This window comes from Haliotis asinina, chromosome 2 (assembly GCF_037392515.1).
Source record: "Haliotis asinina isolate JCU_RB_2024 chromosome 2, JCU_Hal_asi_v2, whole genome shotgun sequence".
Lineage (NCBI taxonomy): Eukaryota > Metazoa > Mollusca > Gastropoda > Lepetellida > Haliotidae > Haliotis > Haliotis asinina.
The window spans coordinates 87,319,752-87,335,453 of NC_090281.1; the positions used below are offsets into that span (position 1 = coordinate 87,319,752).

Genomic DNA, 15,702 nt, shown 5'->3' on the forward strand with positions numbered 1-15,702 from the left:
TAATTGGGATGCGAGTGCCAGCGTTAATTAAATGTTTGGCAGGTATTGTTGGCAAACAGGTGTGTGGCCATTATTAGCAGAGCCGTTGAAACAAGCTCCAATTGACCCCTCAGTCTATTGTGTTATATGCTTAAAGAGAATAAATATATACTTCCATGCTTTCATTTCGGATTTTGGGAAATGAAACTGTGAGTGGCTAAGGTTTGGAAGTTCTGACAGACATGAATCGCGTTTACCTACACGTTACCTACATGTTTATATTGTATGTGAAGTTATAGATGTTTGTTTACGTATGCACTACGACTGAGCCTTTAATAAGCCTGCTTGTCTGTCACACGTGGGATGACGTTCTTTTTCTTTTGAAATGTTCATTGATTTACATAAAATTGCAATAACTGTACCGAACAACTACTTAACATTTAAAATAACAAATTTAAATCTGGTGTAAACGCTTACACATTTGGAAGACTCGACATGTCTTCTCTTGGAATCCATACTTCGCAAGTGGCCAGCAATATGAAGACCTCTACCATTTTTCTTTATTTGTCCAAATGTTACTAAATCCATAATGAGATGTTCTGTTGTAGTGGTGTTCACATAAGCGGCAGCAATATGTTCACCACCCCCAGTTATTCACTGAATATAAAAGTGTTTATGTCAGTGTGGATATACTTGGTTTACAAGGCCATGAAGTAAAAGAAAGTATTACCAGATTTACACTTTACCTGAATCGCCTAAACTTTTAAATGTCTTCCAATATTCAGTTTCGTATTTTGCACACATGGATTACTGCGCACGCCATTTGACTGTGAGCACATACATCGGGGGATACGCCCTGTTTTCGTAGATTCGGTAGTGTTTCAGTATCCGTGGCATGATCGCTATATTTAGATAACGTTCTGTCTATATTAGTTTCATTCAGGTCATGCTGACGTTGAAAATATGCAACGTGTATTGAACGCCCACCTCACATGCTTGATATTCGAATGTTGAGCCAGGAGTGAAGATATATAAACCCGACAAATAAACATTTATTTAAAACAAACGTGATTATTGTCTGTGGTGCATTATCCATCTTTCTTAAAACTGCCCTTCATAAATCGTCTTGAAAAGTGAGTTTCCAAAGATCAATGATCTTTGGCATGTATTGAAGATTCGACCCGATAATGTTTTCATTGTCAGCATCTAATTTGGATAAAAGTCATGTTCTATTCCAAATAAGTCGCTTCGGACTTAAAACTGTATTGTTAATTTCTTCATGAATCGCTCAGGAACGTCCATACAGACTGTAGTTAGGCCGAACTTGGTATGGCAGATCTTTCATATTTTCTCACATTAACTACATAAATTGAAGATATAAAAGCGAAAAACTTCCTTTTCTATGTTTGACAGTACTTTAGAACTTCAGCAACCCATATTTGTTGTTAGAGTCTACAAACGGGATCGGGTGATCAGGCTGACTGGGCTGTTTAACACATGTCAACGTATCCCAGTTGCATAGATCATGCTCATGCTGTTGATCACTGGATTGTCTGGTGTTGACTCGATTATTTACAGCCCGCAACCATATATCTGGAATATTGCGGCGTTAAACTGAACTCACTCACTCATAAAACAGATAAACGTCTAACACCAGCATGATTCGGGAATTCCTCCACATCAAGTTGACATGCTGTGACTCATCTCAAACACTGCTCAACTGCGTCACGTCTTGACATGCTGTGACTCATCTCAAACACTGCTCAACTGCGTCACGTCTTGACATGCTGTGACTCATCTCAAACACTGCTCAACTGCGTCACGTCTTGACATGCTGTGACTCATCTCAAACACTGCTCAACTGCGTCACGTCTTGACATGCTGTGACTCATCTCAAACACTGCTCAACTGCGTCACGTCTTCCTCTATGTGCGTCAACACTATCCAGCTACATACACTGAGGACGCGTATCATTTGATCTGAAGGTCACGCATGCAGAACATCATTTACCATCACGTCTCACACGCCTGACTGACATTTTATTCAACGTTGTGATTATGTACCCAGCAGGATGGGTCGCGACCCTTGGTGTCACCATGTGTCTGGGGTCCGATAACTCCTAACAAAACATTTTAGAGGGTCAAACCGATACAGGGGTCAGACTGATACAGATGCGTATCATTTTACGGTTCAAGGTCAGTTTCACGTTGTGAAATGTTCACAATGTTCAGGGATGTCATTCTCCCCAAGAAACTTTAAGTGTGTAGACCAGTTGTACACTTAGACCGTAGAAGTCTGCGCATCTAGCTCAAATTCGGTATTCGGGTTTGCTTTCCCTAGGCATGCTAGAACTAAATGCTAGAACTGATAAAAGACTCGGGTTGCTTTTGATGTTCAGAGACCCACGCTTGTCCTAAATGGGCAGGGGGATCAAATGCTCAGTCTCGTCTTCTTAGTCGATGCAAGCAACTGTGCTGATGCAAACCCAACACAATCAATCACTCCCTTCCTGGAATGAGTTGTAGAGTGTTGATTTTATAGACCCCGGAACATTAATGGAAATTAAGTAATGTTCATTATTGTAAAAAGAAACAAACCAACAATGAATTAAATCAACAAACAACAACAACTGACGGGTACCTGTTCCGTTTTCGGGTCTTCATCCAACCAGAAGCTGACACCTTGTAACAAACCAAGAATTCCCTCACTTGTTTAAGCGGTAATATTTTTTAAGGTTAACATCGTTATTAAGAGGTTATAATGGGTTTAACGTAACGACAAACATCAACTGCGGACGAAAGACAGTAGTCGCCCCTTTTTGATTTGGTCACAATGAAACAATCAAGAAAGGGATACTCACTGTTGATGAATACGATAACACCCGTGATAATCCGGATTAGGGTTGGTCTTCGTCAAACCCATGCTTGTCGCAAGAGACGACTAACAAAATCGGGTGGTCAGGCTCGCTGACTTGGTTGTCATGTGGCACATATCCCAACTGCTTAGATCGATGCTCATTCTGTTGATCACAGGGTTGCCTGGTCCAGAATTACCATATGTGGTGGTAGTCCTGTGCTTAGAGCTCAAGTCACAATCAGTTGAAGCTACGCAAGGTGTGGTGCGGAGAGCCTGCAGATGGGTGATTGTGTTTGCCAGCTTGACTCCTGAGCGTTTCAAGGATTTCAGTCAAGTCCCACAGCGAGACACATGTGATACAAGTGGCCTCACCTCTATCAAGTGAGTTTGTTCAAAATTGGTTTTGTTCACCCAGCAGTAAATCGGGTACCTGATATGACACTGTGGTAGTCAGGATTGAATCCTTGAGGAACTGATAGGCGACCAGCTGTGGCAGCGCTTTGAGCATGCAAAATGCATGGATAATTACGCATTATTAAATGACTATTACTCATTCTAATTATATGAGTGCGGAGTACCAACAAAGAAGTGCATTTAAGTGTATTTATTTATACTTCTCATAGGCGATATTACGCGCATCATATGATGAGTGTCTTATAACAGGGGACTAGACCTAGCAGGGAACACGCAGACAGCATTTGTCAGACACCTCATTAGGTTATCACATGGTTGCGTGAACAAATTTGGGAGGGTTGTTATCCACTAAGTAAATGGACTAATCCAACTGTTATTCCAGGAGTGAGCTATAATGAGATAATTGAGATCTGATCCGAACATCGCACGCGCAGAAGTAAAATTATCACATTCTCTAACACAACTGGCAACTTGTCCGCCTTCTCAATCTTCTTGAGAATCTCTATCAGTCTGAAGACATTCGGGTGACGACTCGAGAGACTGGAATTCAGACGGCTGCTAAGTCCCTCAAGGCAGTTGTTGGTCTTCAAGCCGAAGGTTTCATGATGCATTTACAAGGACAGCCTAAACAGAGAATCATCACTCACGCTCGTAGTGATCATGTAGTCGTTTAGAGCAACAACGGGTAACAAAGAGATGACGGTAGGCAGCAGTAGTTCGGCAGATAGACCGAGGGGTATGATGATGGCTTGCGTGGATGATGTGCAGCTGCCTCCTCAAGACAGGGCTTGCTGTAAAGGTTTCATCCTTGTATGTAGCGTAGCTGACTTGCCTTTTTATTGTTTATTTGTTTGCCCATGATGATAGGTAAGCCACACTATCAACTATGCACGAGAGGACTCTAACTGTTATGTGAGTAGGATCAATTAAAAGGGATTAAACACTGACATTCAAAGCTTACCAATGGGAGTTTGATCTTAATGTGCAAGACAAGCCAAATAGATAGGACTTATTATGTCCTGATTACATTCAAAGCAAACACCTATGTTCTGCTAGTCACTTGATCCAAATGAACAGGGGATGTACTTATAAGGCCTGATCTATTGTTACTGTAGGGATGAGACTTCTTCACCCTCAGTCATGTCTGACCAATGGGATATCATCTTTCATAGTATTCAATAATGCCCAGGGTGAAGCAGATAATGTCATGGTCTGTAAGCATTCATTCCAGACTACACAACAATGTATGCCACTGCATGTCCAGACACGTAGCCACATCGATGTCGTTCGCCCCAGAATGACGTCATGGGAAGCCAGTGCCAGTAGTCCACCAGGGCGGTTCCCAGCTGTTGGCGTATCTGTGGTTGATGAAGACTCCACCTGATCTCATAATCCAGATGATCCCACAGGTGTTAAATAGACTTTAAGTCTTGTCGTGACGAGAACAGTGACACGTTAACGAAGGAATGCTTCTTCAAACTTAGCGTACGGCTTGGCGTTACCGTGTTGTGAGAGTCCCTGTTACTGCTGGAGAAAGAATGGTCATACCAACGTCATTCCTGTAGATGAGGTCCATGTGGTAGCCACGAATAATGATAAAATCCATGCTATGGCTGCCATAAATGTCTTTCCCAAACCATCACTCCACCGGCAGTACACATATCACTTCCTTACTGGAGCAAAACTTAGCTCAACATCACTCAACGGGAAACCCGATGCGGTCATTATACTGAATTAAGCTTCCTGGAAGTCAAGGGACTTCAGCGCTGTAGTGTACTGTTATAATGAAAAATTGCGCACCTAAACCACCTAAACCAATCAGATTTTGTATTTCGATTTGCAGTTTGACTCGGGACTGATAACCTATGACTGATAAGATAACCTTTGGATGAGAAAGTCGCAATAACATGGTGTGCCTTGTGGCTGGTTGTATACTCCCCGGAACTGATAATACGATGTGATCGAGTGAAAATACCAGCGCCTTGGGTATACTAGTTGCGTGGATATGTGCGCTTTATAAATATCCCATCCTAATCCTTATCCTAATCCTGATAACATCATAGCTGGGACCAGTGAAACACGGAATGGAGATAGAATAGCAAGGGTTACAGGGAAATCGATAGAGAGAGGCGATAGAAAGTCGGAAATAAGAAAAAAAGTGAGAGGGAGACTTGATTCCATATCCTTCTTGAGTCAGGAACCCGCCAAGGTCGTCAGAGGAAGATTACGAAACACATGAATAAGGAAACAGTGGAAAGGGGTGTCAACGAACAGTGCTGCCGACGTTTGTCCATATATGGCACACGTGCGTGCAGGGTCAGATTTATTTGTGACCGAATCAATATATATCGAAACATGGGATTATTGTTACTTCAGGTCAGACTCGAAACCATTTAAAAAGACATGTTTGACATAAGGAGCACAGTATGTGTAGTACTACACTCTCGGAAGCCAATCCACGTCACTTGGTTGCCGTGTTTGGTGGTGAAGTTGTAGTGAGAAGAATAGACTGAGGCAGTGTAAACCTATGTGAGTACAGAACTCGGTGTTGTGTTTTTCGTTGACTGTATGGGTGCCAGTACGGGAATGTAATGTGGTGAGCTAGGAGTCAGCGTTGCTAGATCTCTCACTCTGATCCTGAAACAGACGAAGAGAGTGGAGCCCCTGAATCACCATCTCCCTTGAAAACGTGAAACAGCCACTCTTAGTAGGTAACAGTTGTAGGGTTTCCGGCAGTACTGTCATTTCCTAATGCCATCTTAGACGGTGATGTTCACTGGCCAAGGTTTCTACCGAAGGGGCGTTAGGTTCGACTATCTACAACACGGAGATGTTCCTAGCTGCGTCGACTGTGTTCGGGAAAACCTGTCAGTATATTACGACAAACATGTCATGAAATCATCATTATATATCATGCTACTTACATACGTTTTGTAGATTTACATAGCTGAGAGGGAGTAGAGAATAAGATAAAATATTAATGCGGGACATTTGAAGGCTTGAAATGACACTCCAAAGGAAATGTCTGTTCAGAAGTCCTGTTGAGCCTCTGCAGAATTTCTGCAGAAATCTTTCGAGTTTTCACCGACCTTGCTTGCCTATCCCATCACATTATTTACACTATAGACAAGCGTTAATTAGATTATTCATCGCAAACGTTTTTGTCAGAAATGAAGCAGTCAAAGCCCTGGTCTTAGAGGTTTTCATATTTTATATCTGACACATTCCTTGTGACATGACACTGGCCCACATTTCAGGGAAGCCTTGTCTGCCAAGAGATAATATCCTTAATGAGATGAGACCTGACATTACGACATAATCAATAAATAAATATCAATGCATATACCGAAATGTATTCCACTAACTATACAAACAGAAATAACAATGAAAAATATAGGAGTGGATCTCTGAACATCACTAGCGACCTAAAAATATTCGTCATCTGTAAAGAGCTAATCTACTAAACTGTACCTTATACAGGCTGATGTGTGTTTGAGATTTTTGAACATTGTATTCTGTTTCTTCCCACACTTACCTGAGAAGGCCAAACGTTATATTACCTTGTACAAACTGTTTGTTATGATCGCCTTTGTGTACTTAACGTGTGAATGTCTTTGAGCATGGGAATGTGACGTGATGGCGGACCCCAGTTATTTACACTGAACCCACTTTGAGCATGAAATCTAGGTTAACCGAGCGATACTTAATATGATGCATTACCCATGTTAAGGCTAGCATACACCCCTGGTCGATATCAGAACTATTTTACGTATGATCAAGAGAAAATGATTACGATCTTTTTACGCAACAAAGCTAATATACACTCAAAATGAATGCTTATATGTATGACATTTCATTTTTGCAAAATTTGCGTTTCTTTTGCTGTTCAGAATAGACTTTGTTTTGTTGTTTAACATCAGACTCATCAGTTTAACTCAAACAACACAGTTAAATCGCTATTCTATGTTTATGAATGCGTCACTCCATGTGCGGTTGTGCTGGTGTACACAGCTACAAGTAGTTTAATGGTATCTCGGGGTATGTCATCTGAGTTGGTAGGATATCCTTTGGCTAATTTCATTCCAGTGTTAGAACCATCTTTGTATAGAAATTTATGGACAACTGGTACAAACCTTTAAATGGAAGTTCATTTAATTGGTCCATTCGTAGTAAATGCTGATACTCTCCAGATGATTCTATTCGATAAAGTATTTTATTACGCTGCGAGTAATCGGTCCTTGATTATTACATTTGAAATATGAAATGGCTGAAAGTTGAGAAAAGTGAATTGGTGGAATTTGCAATTACTTGAAAAAATTATTTCATGCATTACAACATGACTTCAAACATGTTTTCAAAGGCAAGCATCAAACAAGTACCTATAGTTACCACACCTTCCTGATGCCTGACCCTGTGTAACTGTGGAGTGACAATATAAACACATTTATCCCAAGGACTTTACATATTCCCTTTCGGCGATACAGTGAGAGACGAGACTTATAAACATTCAGCATTGTCTACCAGTGTGTGACCCGGGAAACCGGAGACGTCGTCTTCTCTGAGTCCATTCAAACCAGATTTTCTCTCATGTGATACGGTTGCATGCATTTGGGGCAACATAAAGCTGTCACAGATAGAACATCTGACAGTAGTGCAGTGATTCAGTTTAGAAGTAAGTCTGTTGAATGATAACGACCTCTCCAGTGCTTTGTACAGAGACACGTTTATGCACCTATGATCTACACCAAGACCGTTCTTAGCGATAACAACATCCACCAGGTTTGATACAAGCGCACACGAAGGAACCAATGCACATGGACAGGTTATACTTTGTGACAACCGACACATCGACGTTCGACATAAAGGTGTTAAAAAATATATAACGAGGGTCTAGTCATGATCTTTTCTGGCTGACAGCACAATTCACGTCTGGTACAATGTACAATGACAAGCAATCAGTTTCGTCAGCGCTCTACCACCCGATCTTTATTTCAGTTTTATTTCTTGGGGTTAGCGAGGTTATGCGGACGTATGCAGTTCCGAAAGCTCCACGGCAGCAAATGTCCACCCTGGACAGATGTATAGAGTGTGTACGTCTTGATAATAGGAGAATAGAACTGAACATTAGGAAGCGGCCAATATGAAAATGTACTATTGGCAAGTCTTTAAATCAGTGTTGTTGGTTGATTGCTGTTTAACGCAACACTCAGCAATACCGCAGCTATATTACTATACAGCCACAAAGAACTAACAGTCACCTCTCAACAGAATCAGTTTAGTGATATAAAAAGATCACAGTCAAAGTTGTCAAATTTATTATTTTTTAACAAATACTCTTCAGTTTATTCGTGGGTATTTGCATTGAATCTTGAATTAAAGACGCAAGAACACATGGTCAAACAACGCTGTGTTGAAGTTTCAGTGGACCTACAAGGTACCCAAGATTGACACAAACACAAAATGATGATTGAAGAAGGAATATATAGGGGTCCAGCTTTTAGTTCGAGAAAACTAATTTCGAACTAATCAAAACTTCGACACTGCTGGTCCGATTTAACCAAAGAATACATGTCAATAACATCCCTTTGTAAACCCATGAGCGATAAGCATTTTTAACATGCATGAAAACACTCACTGTTGTAAATCACCACGAATGGTGGTCCTCATAATACAAGCAAACGGAATGGTGCCGAAAGCAATACACCTCCGCGAACGGCACTAATTCTAATGCATCTCCAAAAAACGGTGCCCAAAGTCATATGGTAACCATTGTAATACTCATAAGTGAAGGCAAAAATTCAACACACGATCACTAACGGCACACAGCTGTTAAACCCCTCCTTGAAAGGTAGAGACTGAAAGACAAAGATTGCTGTCCAAGTTCACAAAAGGTAGAGACTGCTGTCCACCTTGGCGAATGGCAAAGGTTGCTTTCTATCTCCACGAATGCTAAAGATTGCTGTCCTCCTCCATGAAAGACAAAGACTGCCGTGTACCTCCACGAACGGCAAAGAGTACTACACGACGCCACGAACCTTTCATAACACACTTATTCTAGAAGCTCACAGCTTCACTTTCCAATTGGTGAGATTCCGTAGACTGTTAGGAACCTTATATCTGAACATGAGAAAGTCTGAATAATACACTTCCATAAGCTGATCCAACAAGACTGGGGGGATCTGGCTATAGAATTGACGAAGAAGTTCCTCAGTTTCCGCATGCTTGTAGGAAGCGGATCGTTTCGGAAACTGGACTATCTTTGACGCACCTATCTTGTCTAGAAGGCGCACCGAGTCCTCCTGAAGGTCATCATAGGAACTGACAAGGTCATAATTTATAAGGCAAGGATGACAAAGCTCTGTCATCTTCTCCCAATGTTCATTGAGCGGTTCTCGACGTGTATAATCAGTCAAATAATGAACATATTCACCAAATGACACATCTTTGCCATCAGGATTTGTATTCCAGGAGTTGGCTCGATACTTTCTGACGATATTTTTTCCATAACGTTTGTGAAAGAATGGATTCTTCCCTTTAAACTTGTTCCTGTAAGCTGATAATATTCTTTCAAATGGTTCTCGAGTGAACACAAACTTGTAGTAGTTTTTCAGTCTGTATTTAATGTCCTCGATTGACAGGTCACTCAGGTAGGTCAAATAGTCATCATAGGAACCATGGACGTCGGATGCTTTAATCTTCATTGGATCTGTTGTGTTCATCTTACCTGTTAGAATCAACATGACTCTCCGCCAGTTTGTACAGGCAACCTTGGGAACGGAGCAGTACAGAATCTTATATTTGTCGTTGACGATGATATGCTTGAATATATCCGGCGTGATAATTCTATTCCCGTTGGCTGCACAGAAATCTTTTCGATTACGGTACCTCACTGCCCTTTGACTGTCATGTTGTCTTGAATCCTGAAATATACAATGACGTCTTTTGTCAAAATGGTGCTTCGTGAAATAGTTAGTCAGGGATTAGTCTGTCAGTTCCATTACAGTTGGGTAGTTATTCTTCTGTAGATATACTCTTCAGGAGAAGTAGGTGAACTGTACTTTCAATGTACGAGTGTTGAAATTGGCAGATATATGGGATTGAATCAATGTTGATACAACATTAATGGATGTTTTGAGAATGCATCACCACGTGGATTTCATTCAAAGCAAAGCTGTTCGTTCAGTTATCCCCCCTTGGTAGGTGACTGGATTATGACATGACAATTTCAGGTTTACAATTTTCAGTCAGTAGTGTGTGATCTGACTCTGAAAACCCTGACCATGCACAGATGCAAGAAACCTATCGAAAAAATGGTCTACAGTGAATTATCGACCTGCCTGAAAACCGTCAAGATTCATAATGACACCCCCTGCAGTTGTTGGAGGCTCCCACGTTGTGCACGTGCTTCCCATGCATTGTGTTTGCGTTGTGCACATGCTTCCCATGCACTGTGTTTTGCGTGTGGTGATAACGTGAAATAATGCTGCATACACATGATAAATGTCATTGGAACGTTCCTCAATGGGTTTTCTTTCTACCAGACGGTTTCCCTTCTTTTTTAAAGAGTATGGTGTGGCCTGTGAAGTTACTTCTATTTGTGCCACCCCAAAAAGGGAGAAACAACACGTTTAGAGTTTATCAGAAATAATTTGGAAATGGCTTACCGTTTCTGCTACTGATAACAGTTTCTTAAGTCGGCTTGCCTCCACAAACACCCCTGAAATTGACATAATAATGGTTGTATTGTTTTATGTATGAGCAACAAACTGAACATAGATTGAAACTGGTGACACACTCTCGTTATTATACATTATGCTGATATTTGTGCCACTGGTATCCCAATATTTTGTATTACAAGTGTGTTTCGAGAGCACTGTAAAATACTTTGCAAAACATGGACCAATCATCTTACGTTGCATGGCACCGCTCGAAGTATCGGGGCGGATCTTGGATGTGAGGACTAGACTCAGTGGCAGGAGCACAGAAACCACGCCCACTACGATAAGAGCCGTCTTTAGATAACCAATCACCCACGACCTCATCCTGACGAGCAGAACAGAACATAAACAACTGATTTGGTTGTTATTCAAGTCTGCAACGAAAATGCAAAAAGGTAATATTAAACACATCCAATAATAAACGAATTGTTTTGATTAACCATTGAATGTAATTTGCTCTTAGAAGTGCAATTCGATCTTTATTTCGGTAGTTTGTGGTTTTCGTCTGAAGAAACCAATGATCAAAAGCATGAGCATCATGTTATGTAACAATGTCATCACATTTGAAAAGTTTATCACACAAACACGTGGTTACTCTCATGACATCACCAGCAAGTATATTAAATAACTACAGTGAGAGTTGTCTCATCTAATTTTATGCATTGTGTAAGGTAAATATCACTGCACATAATTAAATTAAAGTTCACAGCATACATTTGCTTTCAGGATAACAGACTGCAATGTTTCCCAGATTGTATAACTATAACTTTGGCTAACCAGAAATTTCATAACAAAGTGTTATATCCTGTGCATGTTGACAGTATCACAAACTAAAGTTTCCGAAAAACATGGATGGTGTAAACAAGGCACTGTGCTACATATGAATATCAATCAATATCTTTAACCTGACCACGAACAATGAAATATCCTGTTTCTGTGTATGTGTCGCGACACAGTTTAGCTTCAACTGTGCGATGCTAAGGTTATCCGGTAACATTATATTTACATTAAGTAAGTACCTTAAGTGGCTCCACACACCTTCGTGCCAATATCATAACTAAACCTAACAAAACACAGCAGTGTTCATTCCAGGTCAAAACAGAACAATGTGATATTTCCACACCTTAGCTGAGCTATTCAGCTCACCTGAAATCAAGAGCATGTGAACTTGCGTCGCGAGAACATTTACTGTAACAAGATAATTTCAAAACACTTTATTCACAGAAGACAGATGGGTATGGGTTAGCCAAATGGTTAAAGCGCTCATGCCGAAGACCCGGGTTCGATTCCCAACATGGGTACAGCGCGTGAAGTCATTTCTGGTGCCCTCCGCCACGATATTTCTGTAATATTGGTTTTGGTAACGGTGGGATAACCCCTGAGCTACCCCAGCACCCCTATGAGAAACAAGATACAGGTGAACTTGTATACATGTAGTTGTAACGCATGGCGAGTAGCAGCTGCACCATTTAGAGCAGGCTACCCACACGAAGCATGACTTGTTAAAACATAATTCCCTTCATAGCGGATGAACCCAGAACTAGACAAACACCGACACACTAGATATGACAGTTGAACCACTAGACACGGTGTAGAAAACAGAAAGGAGGCTGACCCAGGAGAGCTTGACGTGGTACTTTTTCACCTTCGAATTGGGACATGTATTAGACCATGCAAAACACATTAGACACAAGCATGGTAGATAAGGCATTGCAGGTCAGTTTTAGGGCATGACAAGTCGGAGTGGGTGTGTTTAGTTTTATGCCACTTTTAGCAATATTCCAGCAATATCACGATGGGCCACGCCAGAAAAAGGCTCAACACATTGCAACCATATTGGGAATCGAACCCGGACTTTCATAGTGACGAGCGAATGCTTTAAGCACTAGACTACCCCAACGAGCCACAAGCTGGAATGAACATCTTGACATGCTAGACGGGAAGGGGCTTTTCACACCCGATAGTGCATGACATAGTGGACAATATACGACAGACTAGACAAGAAGCATGACACGTGATGGCACTTTAGTCAAAGCATCGCTGACAAGAAACATACTTGAAAAACGTACATGAAAATGCAAACTGTATATGTATATGTATGTATACCACACTAGACAGTGAATGACTCACAGGACAACACATTACTCAATATATACCACACTAAACAGTGAAAGACTTACAGGACATCACATTACTCAATACATACCACACTAAACAGTGAAAGACTTACAGGACATCACATTACTCAATATATGCCACACTAGACAGTGAATGATTGAATGGACAACGCATTACTCCACATAAAATAACACAAGGCAGTGCATGACTCACTAGGGAACACATTACTCAACATATACCACACTAGACAATGAATGATTGAATGGACAACGCATTACTCCACATAAAATAACACAAGGCAGTGCATGACTCACTAGGGAACACATTACTCAACATATACCACACTAGACAATTAATGATTGAAAGGACAACACATTACTCCACTGGACTACACGTTACTCAATATATACCACACTAGACAATTAATGACTGAAAGGACAACACATTACTCCACATATACCACACTAGAGAGTGAATAACTCACTGGACTACACGTTACTCAATATATACCACACTAGACAGTGAATGATTCAAAATATGACTCAACGTATAACACTAGACAGTGAATAACTCACTAGACAACACGTTACTCAATACAGTCGAACCCCATTGTCTCGAACTCGGTTGAGACGAATTCCCGGATGAGTCGAACTGACATCTCGGTCCCTGCCGATTTCCTTATATTTATCATTATTTTTACCCTGATGTGTCGAACTAGATGTGTCGAATTCCACACAAGACGGTGAAAGACTTACGGGACAACACATTACTCAATGTATACCATACTAGAAAATGACTGATTCACTGGACAAAATAATACTCAACATATAACACAAAACAGTGTATGGCTCACTAGACAGCACACAAACAAATCAGGACACACCAGACAAACATTAAAACTAAACCAAGGCTGTAATGAACACTCAGACGGGGGTATATTTAGTAGTTTCTGGTGGTGTATACCTATCCCGTCCACAGTTCAACAAGGCTGATCCCATAGTGCTTTTCGGGTGTGCATTAAACAGTCACAGCTTGCCTGCTGGTAATAAAACTACCCATTATGCTAACAATCGATAATACCCAAAGTGCACCTTTACGTCATGCAGAGACACGACAACCCAAGAAGACACGTTGGATATAGTGTGTATATTCTGGTCTTTATAACGGCTGGTCACTTGTGCGTGTCTGACCAGTAGTAAATGTACATTATAACAATTACTCATCAATGTGGTCATGTCGTCATTATCACGTGTATAGAAATTAGTATTATATGTTTGAAACTGATTTGAATTGTTTTAATGTGTTTTAAATTAACCACGGGAGCTATGTAATGTCAGGAAATGTCCTTAATTCTCATACATATATAGAGCGCAATGTGTCGTTATTGTGATCGAGTTTCAGTTGCCTTCTAAACAAGCGTAGTGCATAGTTTTCCCATCATGTAAATCATATGTTGTGGAGTTGGAAACTGACCCGTGTGTAATGTTGAAATGTGGTGTCGTTTATAAACATTCGGTCTAGTTCGCTGCCCCAACCCACTTTCTAATATTACAAAGAAAACATTTGTTACATGGTAAAATATTGGAATGCAGATATATCTAAATATACCTCATTTTCCCTTCTACATACGAACCGAGATGCTTTTCTGTATATGGTCCTGTTCTAGGTAAGATTTGTGCCCGTATCCTCCTATATCGTCATGAGGATATTCAGGTAATATGCATTGATAGGGGTTGCGAACGGAAATATTTCCCCCATATGATCGTAAATCAATATAAAAATCCTATACTGTGTGTCAAGATATCACAGATAGCAGTGTAAACGTAATGTAAAGAAAACAACGCTCCCACAGACCTACACGCATTCCTCAGTTCGTTGTCTGGTGTACAAAGTACCCGAGCCGCCATCAGGGGCTCTCAACGGTGCTTCACTGTATTAAGCATACAAAAACATTTACGTACCTTGATGTTTTCATTATAACATTCCAAAACCTCACAAAATATATTGAAACATGTGTACGACTGGTATCTCCCTGTTCGGCGTGACTGCTCCTGATCGGTGTGACCTCGCCGTTTAACAAAGATGTCCGTCACATCAAGCACCCAGCCTGGCTTGGCCGGGTAGGGTACTTATCGAGTTGAAAACTTGAAGCTCACTCAACCTACAATCGTTCAGTCGGCTGGATGCGCTGAAACGGTGGCTTGGCAATTGACACAGTCATGACGACAGCTGGTGATGTAATGTAATCGAGGTGTTGTAATTGTTCAATTGTTTGTTTTACGATTGTAAAGTTAAGGAAACTGGTGCACAACAATTTAACACGGGGAAGAGTATTACTGCTGAACAAACACTTGGGACTAAACTGCCACCAGTTAGCAGGGCTTTCATGTGTGTTTTCTCATTCGACTTTCTTAAACAAACTGAGTCGTAGGAAAACGCTCGAGCCTATATCTTGCCAACACTACTTTAATGTATTTTATTAAGTTTATTGACAAGTCCATCATGATATTGAAAACTATGGTTTAGTCAAAACTTTGCATGTGTGTTTTCTCATTCGACTTTCTTAAACAAACTGAGTCGTAGGAAAACGCTCGAGCCTATATCTTGCCAGCACTAC

At 40.8% G+C, this 15,702-nt stretch overlaps 1 protein-coding gene across 2 annotated transcripts; it reads right to left on the bottom strand.

Moving 5' to 3' along the window:
* Positions 1–7,383: 7,383 nt before the first annotated feature.
* Positions 7,384–15,242, bottom strand: LOC137272966 (carbohydrate sulfotransferase 11-like). 2 transcript variants are annotated; one of them, XM_067805399.1, is made up of 4 exons: positions 15,047–15,242; positions 11,162–11,292; positions 10,914–10,966; positions 7,384–10,169 (listed from the first exon to the last, which is right to left on the bottom strand). In XM_067805399.1, exons 1-4 carry the CDS (start codon positions 15,058–15,060, stop codon positions 9,312–9,314), a joined length of 1,056 nt encoding a protein of 351 aa, XP_067661500.1. In that variant the 5' UTR covers positions 15,061–15,242; the 3' UTR covers positions 7,384–9,311. The 2 variants fall into 2 exon arrangements, with proteins under 2 accessions (XP_067661500.1, XP_067661501.1); XM_067805400.1 differs by having other exon boundaries at positions 8,515–10,169; positions 11,162–11,341; positions 15,047–15,209.
* Positions 15,243–15,702: the final 460 nt, after the last annotated feature.